General features: G+C 39.2%; 1 protein-coding gene across 1 annotated transcript in view; it reads left to right on the top strand.

Moving 5' to 3' along the window:
- Positions 1-12526, top strand: part of LOC124545342 (phosphoglycerate kinase) — a 51458-nt gene that overhangs the window by 30458 nt on the left and 8474 nt on the right. The window contains exons 6-7 of the mRNA XM_047124241.1: positions 3792-4048; positions 4699-4898. Of these exons, the coding sequence (XP_046980197.1) occupies positions 3792-4048; positions 4699-4898 (457 nt within the window). The remainder of the gene's footprint in view (positions 1-3791; positions 4049-4698; positions 4899-12526) is intronic.

Genomic DNA, 12526 nt, shown 5'->3' with positions numbered 1-12526 from the left:
GTCTAATATGTTATGCTCCGAGTTGGTTCTCTGTTTAACTTCTCAAGATAGTTTTCAGATAAAGCACTTAAAAAAATTTCACTGGATTCTTTGTCCCTGCCACCCATTATGAACGTTTGATTCTCCCAGTCTATATCCGGCAAATTAAAATCTCCACCCAGAACTATAACATGGTGGGGAAATCTACTCAAAATATTTTCCAAGTTATCCTTCAGGTGCTCAGCCACAACAGCTGCTGAGCCAGGGGACCTATAGAGACATCCAATTACCATGTCCAAGCCTGCCTTAACCGTGACCTTCATCCAAATTGTTTCACATTTCTGATCTCCGTCAATTTCCTTCGATACTATAGCACTTCTTATTGCTATAAACACGCCTCCCCCTTCACTGTTCAGCCTGTCTCTGCAGTATACATTCCAATCTGAGTTTAGGATTTCATTACTGTTTACATCTGGTTTCAGCCAACTTTCTATCCCTAGTACTATATGGGCATTGTGACCTTCTGGTAAAGGCCAGGACCAGAGAGGGATGACTGCCTGAGTTTGTACCTTCTCAGTTGCCAATTGATGACTCTACTTGGTGTCTAGGGAGTGTGACCTGAGAGGTGTACAATCTCTGCAATAACTTTACAGGAGACCGTGCCACTTTGTTCCGCGAATGGCCTGTGTACCTTGATGAGTGGGCTGGGTGAGGAAAAAGGTCTCCCATTCTGCCGCCCAGAAAATATTTGCTGTCAGAAAGCCTTCTGTACCATCATCGTACAGTTAAAGCTCTATTGTTGCTATGTTATGGCTAAAAAGGGGATGGCCACACGGACCTAATGCCTCCATTTTAGTGCTGCAGTTGTAAAGTCTTGGAGTACTTAAAGTGGCATCTTTGTCTACCACTACTGTACCTGCAAAACGTGCTACGAAACCTTCACTCTCATGATCCATACAAAATAATGGAAACTTAATAAGAAGTGCTCCAGAGACAGTTTTTTTGCTCGTCTCTCACCAGCACAAGATCATTTTCTTGTCTGGCAAATGCAGAGGACATCAGGAGACAGAGATTGTCTTTCCCTTCCCCCAACTTGAGATCCTTCTCGACGCAACACTGCAATGAAACATTGCCTTGGCAAACTTCTACTGATCTGTGAAGAAATAATAGTGCAGGATACTCCTGCTCTGAATCCAGCAGTCCAACACATGTGAAACCAGGTTCTCTGAAGCTACCATCACTAACAAAATAGGCATCTCTACTCCTTAAATATATGTGTCCTCAGTCGGAATGCATGCATCAAATTGTGGAAGGTGGAATGGCAGCTGCCATTACATCACAATCCCTAGATTTACACATGCAAGAAACGAAAATATGCATTCGAGGCCACGTTGATCTTTTACAGTGCAACCTGATACATTATACCCTCCTTACTGAGGAGGAAGCTCCAGCTCATGTGGCTGTGATGCTCATTCAATACAGTGTCCATACTCAGATCATTCCTTTTAACACCCAGTTACAAGCTGTTTGTGTCAGATTTCCATTCATGGAACCATGGCGAAGATACTGCAGCTTGTAGTTAATTTACATGTAAGACCATTTGGCACTTTCCAAAGCAGACTAGGGGCTGGCGAACAATAATTCAGCACCAGTGAGGATCAAGTAAAGTGCCTTGTGAATGTCACCGTCTCTGCCACTGAACATTCCTTATCCCGAATGTCTTCCACCAGCGATGATCCCCAATGTCCTGATGGATCAAGGAGCATCAAGATGCTGTTTGCACATGGGGACATGTTCTCCTTGTCTTTGAATGACATACCATGATAGAAAACTGTATCGGTTATAAACAAATGCATGCAAAGGATGTCAAATAATCATAGGTAGTTAGCAAAAAAGTATCTTGTATCTCTTTTGTAAATTCTTTTAACCATTTTACACCCTTGGCTGTTGTTGGAGATAAACATAGTTGTGTTGCTGGCAAGGAGGCCATCTTCCAATAGCCTGCCCAGCCACTGCAAATGATATCGATGCTGTTGATATATCTAAACACCTTGAGTCAGTACTTCAGAAATTTTGAGTTACCATCCTGCCTTCCTTACTGGTAATTTCTACCAGATAATGGACCAAGTGATGAAAGGGCAGCTGGTATGGTGACTTGAGTCTCAGAAATTGCAAGCAAACATCCAGTGTGACTTTTATAGGTATATCTCTAGTTAACCATCCTATCACCTTGTCAACCTACAGCATGGATGACTTTTTGCAGAATTGCCAGTTTGTGACTGTATTTCTTTTATTTGTAAACAGTCCGAGAGACATACTGTTGGATGGGAATCCTCTGTACAATGTGAAGATGGGCCATCTGAGAGTGTGTGCTTGATTTTATACTGAAGTTTTTCAAAGACCGTGTGTTTAATGTATGCGACAAATTGTTTCGTTCGGACACTTACTAGGAGAACTGTGTACCTCTGGGCTCCACTCTGAGTGTAATCTTACTTGCTGTAGCAGTCAACACCATTATCAACTGTATGCTCTCTTTGACAGTTATGCAATCTATTGCAGCTCTTGATGGACTTGTTTGCTCAGGCAGCAACTTCAGCACAGTTTTGACCACCTCTATTCATGCAGAATAGATAAGGCTTCCACATTTCCACCCAAAAAAGTTTATATGAATTTTTTACAGTGAAAGTAGTTTATTTCACACTCTTGTATCTCAGTCCTACTGCTCTTCCAGTCATCAAAACACAATATTCTTGGGTTAACACTCGATAGAAATCTTGGTCTTCCCATACATCCTACCTGGCAGCACAGTGTGTCCATTCTTTGAATGTCCTACATGTTCTAAGTGGTACCTGATTGGGAGCGGAGATGGTGTTGTGGAATTGTGATGTACATTTGCTATCCATTTGGTTTGCATACGGGAACATGTCAAAAATTATAATACAGTTACAATGATTTTTGCACTAATAAATAATGACACTATAATGATATTTCTTGGGGTATGTAACACATTGTATCCAGCTTAAATTTGCAGTTTTTGCTTGAGTTCATCCACTGAGTAATAACATTTCAAGGTCAGTGCCTCATATACTTTTCTTGTATTGAGGTCCATATGATTTGCATCATGTGAATCTTAGATATGTTTAGATCCAACCATTTAACTGAAACCAAGTTTCTAAGGTTCTGAGGGTACTGATGACAGATCTGAGAATTTCTTCTGAATCCAGATTTTCATCTAAGACAGAAGTAGCATCTGCAAATAGAACTGATGGGAGACTTTTTAATAAGTCATTAACATATAAGAGAGATAGGACTAGGCCTAATTTGTGGCCTTTTGGTACATCCTGAGCTATTTTTTTCCAGTCAGAATTATAATTTGCCCCGTTTAAAGAGTTGCTAACTCTTTGCTTTATGTTTGATAAGTATGATTTAAGCCATTGTAGGGTAATCTGCTTAATTTTTTCTGTTGTTGTCTTCAGTCTGAAGATTGGTTTAATGCAGCTTCTTCACCTCTGAACGACTACTACAGCTTGCACCAATCTGAACATGTTTAATGTGTTCATAATAATAATAATTTATATACAGTGTGCAAAGTATTTGGAAACTTTAGGAAAGATGTACACGAGAAGAACTACATGGGTGGAAACCATCTCCATTGCTGCAGATCCTGTGTCCCTGCAGTTCCCCTGGTCTGAACCTCTGCTTGTTGCCTCCCACTCCTGTATGCTTACTCTCACTTTTCCTTTTCTGTCATTTTCTGCACCATTTCTTCTCTTACCAAACCTAGTACTTACCTGTTACTTTCTGTTTCACAGATTGGGAACTCATTGTATGATGAAGATGGTGCAAACATTGTAAAAGATCTTGTAGCCAAGGCTGAGAAGAACAAAGTATTAATACACCTGCCAGTAGACTTTGTAACTGCAGATAAGTTTGCTGAAGATGCGCAAGTTGGAGCTGCTACACTGGAAGAAGGCATTCCTGATGGTTGGATGGGACTAGATGTTGGTCCAAAAAGTATTGTTCTCTTCAAACAGCCTATAGGAAGGGCTAAAGTTATAGTGTGGAATGGGTGAGAACTATTTTCTTGATGAAACTGTCACTAAAGTTTTTTGTTTACACATGCATCTGTACTATACTATTTTCACGTCTGGTACTTCTAGTAGTCAGTGCTACCAGCAGGTACATGTTCAGTAGTGAAACTGACATTGGTGAGATTTTGATGTGGGGTGAAGGGTCAGGTGTAATTTATGGGGCAGATGAACATGATATAGTGGAGATTTGGAGGGTGAAAAAGCAGTTAAGGAATGGTTCTGTAGATCCTGTATACAGGAATAAAAATATTAAAGCTAATCCATATAACATTTTCCCATAACTTTAATACACAAAACTAGAACTATGACCTTAAAACAAGAGATTTTAAACTGTGTTCAGTATTCTCTACAGCGTTCTCTCCATATTTGTTGAGACGCTTAGTACATCATTCCATTCTCCTTCTAGTTATAATTCTTCTTTCAGACCACTATAATAAACAAAATCTGACCTCTTGCTGCTCTTACCTACAGGCATTTTGCTCTCACAGCAAATACTGAATCACACAATATCTTGGCATGGATTGAAAGTAGACATATAATAAGAACATTGATTTACATTATACAAGCACTCAAATCTTGCTAATGAAAAGTAACTGAATATTGCAGTGATGTAGTGATGCTTTTTCAGCCCAGCAGGTGTGTTCGAATTTGACAACTTTTCTAAGGGAACAAAAGCAATGATGGATGCTGTTGTGGAAGCTACAGGAAGAGGCTGCATCACAATCATTGGCGGTGGTGACACTGCCACGTGTTGTGCCAAATGGGACACTGAAGACAAAGTCAGCCACGTAAGCACAGGTGGTGGTGCTAGCCTTGAGTTGCTGGAAGGTAAGTGTGAAAGAACAATAAAAGTTGTGACCCTTTCATTACCATGCTTACTTTCAGTCATCTTTATAATCTCTGTGCGTTTTAGATGGCCACATACGTAACCTGTTTCATTCTTTTAAAAATTTAAAATCTTTTTGTCTCTTCTTTAAATCATCACTTAAATGGTTATAAACCACAGTGTGAAAGTGTACTTAAATAAGTATCGCTTCTGAATAATTGCATCAGTACGCTCAGTCCGACAAAAAACAAAATACTAAGATATTTTCTTGCAGCCAAAGTTGACTGGTTTGGACAAGAAATAAGAAGTTCAATTAACTTTCTAAAAAAAGTTATATTCTGTTCTTAACCCAAACAGAAAGGAAATGAAGTGTATAATGTCATCTAAGGTTACAATTATTGTTTCAGGCAATAAAATGTAAAAAATAGGATAAATATTAAAAAATATTTGTGGGAGACTTGTCATATGCTGGCAGAAGTGGCAGAGGTCGTATGTTAGTAGAATTTGCAGAGAACAACATGGTGACACTTTCTTCTAGAAGAAAGCAAATATAACATGAACCTAGAAGTGACATTGACTATATTTTACCAAACAAAGAAATTGTTCAGAATGAGACTGTCCTAAATAATCAGAATGCACAGTTTTCACAGCTGGTATTTGTGTCATTACTGATATTTGTTTCATGGGCATTAGACCACAATCCAGTACACATTTCTCTGCCGAATGTTTATTTTGTCTTTCAATGCTGTGGACGTCAAAGGGTTTAATGACTCTGAAAACAGTTAAGACTTTTAAAAGCTCAGCAAGCCAAACTGTTTAAAGGAATCAACACATCACATCGGTCAATTCGTGATTTCACCAGACTGCTGCCTAAGACAAGGAGTCATACTAATGAATGCTAAGGAACTCATTGCGGGAAGAGTTGGCACTCTTTATGTCACACTAAGGCGCACAACTTCTATAATTTCAGTTCTTCTACTTGTCACAGATCAAATCAGTGAAGTACTCAGGAAACACTGTACTGATACAGCGTTTAAATCAGCGAGAAAGGTGCACGAATATTTGGACTCTGCAAAGGCCCACCACTTGCCACATCAGGAGTATGTAAAATCCTTTACACTCACGGCCAAGTGTACATAGGAACTACAAAAATAAGCATTAATACCCCCTTTAAGGTACATGAGATCAGTTGTCACCTGGACAGGACAGATAAATCAGCAGTAAGCAGATAATAAACGAGGACCAGGAAACCACCAAATTCGTTTCTCTGACACTGTAGTTTTAGCAAGATCTAATAGTTACCACACTAGAATGTGCAGAGCGCCCATAGAAATACAGGATCATAGAAAGAATTTCAAAAGAAAAGGCGAATTGAAATTAGATGAGTTGTGTATCTTAATGCTAAATAAAACTCAGTGCCAACTCTTTCCCACTACAAGGTCCATGGCATATGTCAGTGTGACTGCGATCTTAGGCAGTGTTCTGACGATGTCATGACCCAAACATTGTGTTGCGTTGATAGCTGTAAATAGTTCAGCTTTCTAAGTTAATTACTCTTTACCTGCTTTGAGTCACTAAAGCCTGTGATGATGTCGCCAGCATTGGAAGACGAAACGTTAGGCAGATTCTTTGGACCGCAGCCTAATGCCCATAAAACGAACATCAACAGTGTCCTAAATAATGTTTAAGTTGCAAGGGTCAGACTAGTAAGGCACAGAGTAATAGTAGATACGAAGCTAGAGTTAGTTTTCATTAGTTTTCAGCCAGAAAATCGGAAATATATGGTATGCTGACCTACGAGTAACGGAATTAGGTAGTGTAGTGATTTTATACATTAGATTCTCATTTAGAAGGGCAGTGTACCTGTACAACCATCCACATTTAGATTTTTCATGTATTTCATAAGTCACTTTACATAAATTACGAGAGAATACCTTTGAAAAACACAAGGATGTTTCCATGTCCCATTCTTCCCCATCATTGTCAAATTGCCTGTCTGTTGATAGAACTGAAAACCTTCGTCACTTAAGTTAGAGAAGTGTACCAGATTAAATTGAGCAACAAGTTAAGTATCTTGGAAAATATCAGTTACATACTTAAAGAAAGAGGTGATTAATTTATGTAGCAAACTGATTGAAAACAATAATAATATGAAAAAAACAAAATGAAAACATTCAATAAATGTTTGTGCAGTACCAAGATAAATGTGAAATATACACTGTTAACGAGGAAAATGACATTTCTAGAAATGATGCCAGTCACTATGTCACTAGAAGTCGTTAAAGCTGGAGGCAAGTACTAAAGGAACATACAAAACTGTTTACAGAATTTCTGTGAAATCCCCAAAACGGTAACAGTGCTGTAATTGCTCTGCTGCTTTCCGAGAACAGACATGGATAAGACATAAAAATCTACAAGCTTCTGTGTAATATAGTTGTCTTCAATGAGAAGACTGGTTTTGCTGCAGCTCTCCACACTAGTCTGTCCTGTGCAACACTCTATACATCTTTGCCTAACTACTGCAATTTGAACCTGCTTACCGGGTTTTTCCCCACACTTTCCTCCATCACTAAATCCATGATTCTTTGATGCCTTGTAACAAGTTATCATTTCTCCTAATCAAGTAGTCATAATTTTTTTTTCCCAATATGATTCAGTACATCATTATTTATCTGATCTACACATTTAATCTGCAGCAGTCTTCTGCAACACCACATTTCATATTATTCTTTTCTCTTTTTGGTGCACTTTTTATCAGCCATGTTTCACTTCCGTACAAAGGTTACACGCCTGACAAATACCTTCAGCGAAGTTTCAAAGGGAATGTTTGCCAACTGTGGAATGAAATGGGGTAGAGTAATACATTGTAAAGTGAATGGGGAATATTTAAGGAATGAAATAGTGCAGACAACAGATGATCAAATGGGCGAAAATACAAAGATCACTAGACATCCTTGGGAAATGCACTTTGCAATTTAATTGATAAAGGGAGAGAACTTAAAATTCCAGCAAATGAAACAGGCCAGAGAGAATAAAAAAAATGAGATCAACTAGAACTGCAAAATGGCAAAGCTGAAATGGCTAGAGAAGAAATGCAGAACTGTAAAAGCAGCAATGACTATGGGAAAGGTAACATTCATCCGAAGAGTTCAGAGACTGGTTTTCTTTCTGGCATAAAAATGTCAGCACAGTAACTACAGCTGCAGCTTGAGCAAACAAATGTAAAAATGGGTATACATTTGACCAATCGGTTGAGAGCTGTCAGTGTTACGTAGTGGATACGTATGGTTGTAGTATGTCAGTGTTTTCGTTGCTGCAAATCGCAGTGGAGTAATGGACAGAAAATCTCTAAATTAAGTGTTCCAGGCCACGACTTGATTAAAATGCAGAACATGGACAGTTCTTTGGAAAAAGGAAATCACAGATGTCGAGACTGTCTTATCCATACGAACCTAATACAAAATGATGAAGCTCAGAATACATCTCTGATGGGTCACTAAGATGATGGTAGTGTGAATGTGACTTGTCAGTTGAACCTCATACCAAAGGAGGACTTTACTGAAGTTTCACATGGTTGTTTTCCAATGGAGAGAGGCTATGCAAAGCTTCTGAAGCATTAAAATCACCATCTTATCTTTTCCTCTGTTTTCTGTTAACCCAGCCTTGAAACTTTGGGGATTCACGTGTTATATATTGCCCATAGGAAAATTAAAGATATATTTGGAGAGAAGGAAAATGGCTATATGAATATCAAGAGGTCAGATGGCAAGCCAGTACTAGGCAGTTGAGAGATAGCTTGAAAGATGGGAGGGAGAAGGCAATATTGCAGAAAGGCAAGAAGGAAGTAGATGAAAGTTGGATGGGGGGAGATATCACACTGCAAGAAGAATTTGCCAGTGCACTGAAAGATTAACCGAAACAAGGCACATGGAGCAGGAAATTACTCGGAATTATTGAGATCCTTGGGAGCGCCAGTCATAGCGGTTACACCATCTGGTGTGCAAGGTATCTGAGACAAGTGAAATAACCTGAGAATGCTAGAAGAATGCAATAATTACAGCTCCAAAGAAGACAGCTGGTGGCAGGTGTGAATATTACTAAAATATTAGCTTAATAAGGCATGGCTGCAAAATACTGACTTGGATTATTTGTAGGAGAATGGAAAAGTTTGTAGGAACCAAGCTTGGGGAAGATCAGTCTAGGTTCCTGAGAAATTTACGAACACATGAGGTAGTACTGAGCCTGTTATTTACCTTATAGTGCACTTAAAATAAGTTGCAACTTTTGACAATTCAGTACAGAGTGAGTGCAGGGAATCGTAGTTGCCAGCGTGTGCTGAGCATGTCAGTAGGTGGAGATAATTTCACACCTACTTTAGGTCACAACCGTTAGCTGTCCGCCAGGCAAACATTCTTTGCCAGTAAAGAAACAGTACTGAACAGAGCTGTGAAATCAATCTTTTGTACAGTTATAGTGTAAGTGGAGCAATCCCAAGGGAAGAATTGTCCCTGTCCTCTTTCCCCAGACCTGCAATTGGTACCAGAGCTGACTGAAATGACCATCTCTTCAATCTGTCCTTCCAGTAATCCTTCACAAATCCACGTCTCCTCAACTACCTTTTTGGTATAGCTGACAACTTCAGATCAGTCCTGTGAGGTAACATTTGCAATGGCTTTGTTGCATTTCAACCTCACTGAGTGCAAACTTTGTTTTGTTTCTTGCCACACTACCTCTCGCCTCTGCCTGATTTAAATGAGCGTGATCTGGAAGGAGCCTGATTACTCTGTGCCCTTTAGCGTTAGCCAGTTTGTCGACCTGGTAGCAGTGCTACACATTCCATTAACTCTGCCTTATTAATTCCAGGTTAAATTTGATCCAGTGGAACATATGTTTGAACCTAGAACAAAATATCTCCTTTCGTCCATTGCATTGTCATAACTTTATCCATCACTACAGAGTGATATGGCACATTGTCCATCACTGTTGTTGAATTTGGGGAATGTTTTCCAGCAGAACATTAGAAAACCACTCCATGAAAACTTTGGTGTTTATTTCCTCATGATAGTTGCCTTGCTTCCTCGAACCGAACAGCAATAAACATTTCCGGTGAAGCCACTAGCAGAGCCAGTGTGAAGGATGATTATCCTGTAACACTTGTCTGACTGTGCTTTAGTCGTTCCTTGTGCTGTGCAGTCAGTCCACCCTTTCCTCAGCATATGGTATACATTAACCAACATCTTATCCACCTACACAATGTTAAAATAAAAAGCTCCTCATGGCATGCAGATATTGTCCTCTCCATGCCATTATTTCACTTTTGTCAATGATAGATGTCAGAGACAAAAACTTTTCGTGCCAGAACAAACCTTCCAAAGACAATTTCAAAGGACTGCCTACTCCCATTGAACAGCTCTGTTTGTTTGAGGCTGAAAATAATTTTACTTAAAGTGGGGTTTTCCATTCACTGATGATCTTTTCAATGCTTCCATCTTGGTTACCCGCATTTTGTAACTTCTTTTCTTGCCCAAAGTTTCAAGTAAAGAATGGCCTGGTGTTGCTCCATTATTTGCAGTACCGTGGGTCAGTGAACATTAAGCACGGCAACTGTTCTGTCCACCACTCTTGTAGCATCTACAATTGGACCACCAGTATTGCACTAGAGTTCAAAATAATTGTGCATAGAGCATACGAATTTTAAGCTTTGCTGGGGATTGTAATTCCCCTTCCAACACTAGATATCTTCGCAGCCAGTGAATGAATGTGTTCTTGGACATTTGTGAAGCTTGTGCTCAGACATGCTACTCTGTTATTAATGCAGTGCCAACACAATACACTTGTTCACAACATCTAATGACCGCAGAACACAAAATGCCATAAAATACAAACATTGATCATGACAAACATTGATATATTTAATATGTGACACAAAGCGATACTGTTTATCCATGGTGTAGCAGCATGAGTGCTTTACCAGCCAAATCGCTGGCTGTGCGATAGGGAAAGCCAGCTCACCAATGAAATCATGTCCCCTCCAGTGAGCCAAAAGTCGAGTAACAACTAATTTTAAACACATTACAGAAAGCAGACTGAGAAAACCGGAACATTTGTTCATTGGAGACTGCTGTCAACAATGTTGACAAGAATATTCTTTGAATTTCTGAAGGTATTGGGCATAAAACAGAGTTGTTCAAAACTTATACAGAAATCAGACTGCTGTTACTAGAGATGGACATGGACATGTGTAGCAGTGGTTGAGAAGTGAGTGAGAAAGGATTGAAGCCTATCTCTCATGTTATTTACTCTGCACATTGAGCAAGCAGTAAAGGAAACCAAAGAGAAACTTAGAAATAGAATTAAAGTTGGGGTAGAAGAAATGATAACTTAGGTGTTTGTAGCTGAAATTCTATTACTGGCAGATGGTGAAGGACCTGTAAGGTCAGTTGAGTGGATTGTATAGGGTATAAAAAGAGGTTATAAGCTGGATGTCAACAAAAGCAGAAACTGGTGATGAAATATAGAAGATCTAAATCAGGTGATGCTGAGCAACTTAGTTAAGGAACTAAATAAGACAAAAGTAGTAGAAGAGTGTAGCTACTTGTGTAGCAATTTAACATGATGACAGTTAAAGTTGAGAGGATGTAAAATGCAGGGCTAAGGTTTAGATTCAGGACCATGGCAATCAGTGGTGTTTCTTTACTGCTCATAGGTTGGGACCGTTGGTTTTGTGTAGCCAGTGGGCTGGTATTTTCATGTAACCAATCACAGGTGAGAGAAGAGGCAATTTATTTCCTTCTCTTGTTTGATATTGTAAGAAATATTTGACACATTTTTTTTCTAATATGTCATGATTTAAGAGAGTAAGTTAGATTGAGACCTAATAGCAAAATTGAAATTGCTGTGAGTGAAAAGAGCATCATTATAAATTTATAGTCTTGGTTGTCACAAATATTTGACTGTTTCTTTGACTGTATTAAGACTTACAAGGTTGTAGTGTAATGGCCTGAAAATGTGACAATGTTTCATCATCTCTTACTTCAAAACATGTCTTCTGTCACTGCTCTTTCATTGGAAGTGTAGAACCAGCAGTTGACAAACTCCCTTTCATTTCTATGATGCCTCACAGTGAGTACTGATGATAATACTACTTGAAACACATGTGAGTGTGCCACTGGCACTGAGCTATACTTTCACCAAAATGCAGATGCAATAGCAAGAGAAGCATTTCTGAAAGAGAGAAATTTAGCATTGAATATAAATTTGTGTTAGGAAGTCTTTTCTGGTGGTATATGTCTGGTGTATAAGTGAAACATGCATGATACAATTCATACAAGAACAGAAGTAAAAAAGTCCTGGCAGATTAAAACTATGTACTGGGCCAAAACTTGAAGTCGGGGGACCATTACCTTTCATGGGCAAGTGCTCCACTGACTGAGCTACCCAAGCATGACTCGCAACATGTCCTCACATCTGTACTTCTGCCAGCACCACGTCTCCTACCTTCCAAACTTCTGTTTCAAGTTCTGCAAACCTTGCAGGACAAGCACTTCTGGAAGAAATTGCAGATACTTTGCTTAGCCACAGCCAGGGGGGAGAAGAATAGAAGCTTCTGAAATGTGATACTTAATAATAC

Source organism: Schistocerca americana, chromosome 8 (genome assembly GCF_021461395.2).
Source record: "Schistocerca americana isolate TAMUIC-IGC-003095 chromosome 8, iqSchAmer2.1, whole genome shotgun sequence".
Taxonomy (NCBI): domain Eukaryota; kingdom Metazoa; phylum Arthropoda; class Insecta; order Orthoptera; family Acrididae; genus Schistocerca; species Schistocerca americana.
The sequence above is the reverse complement of the archived record's forward strand: the minus strand, read 5'-3'. Positions and strand labels throughout refer to the sequence as shown.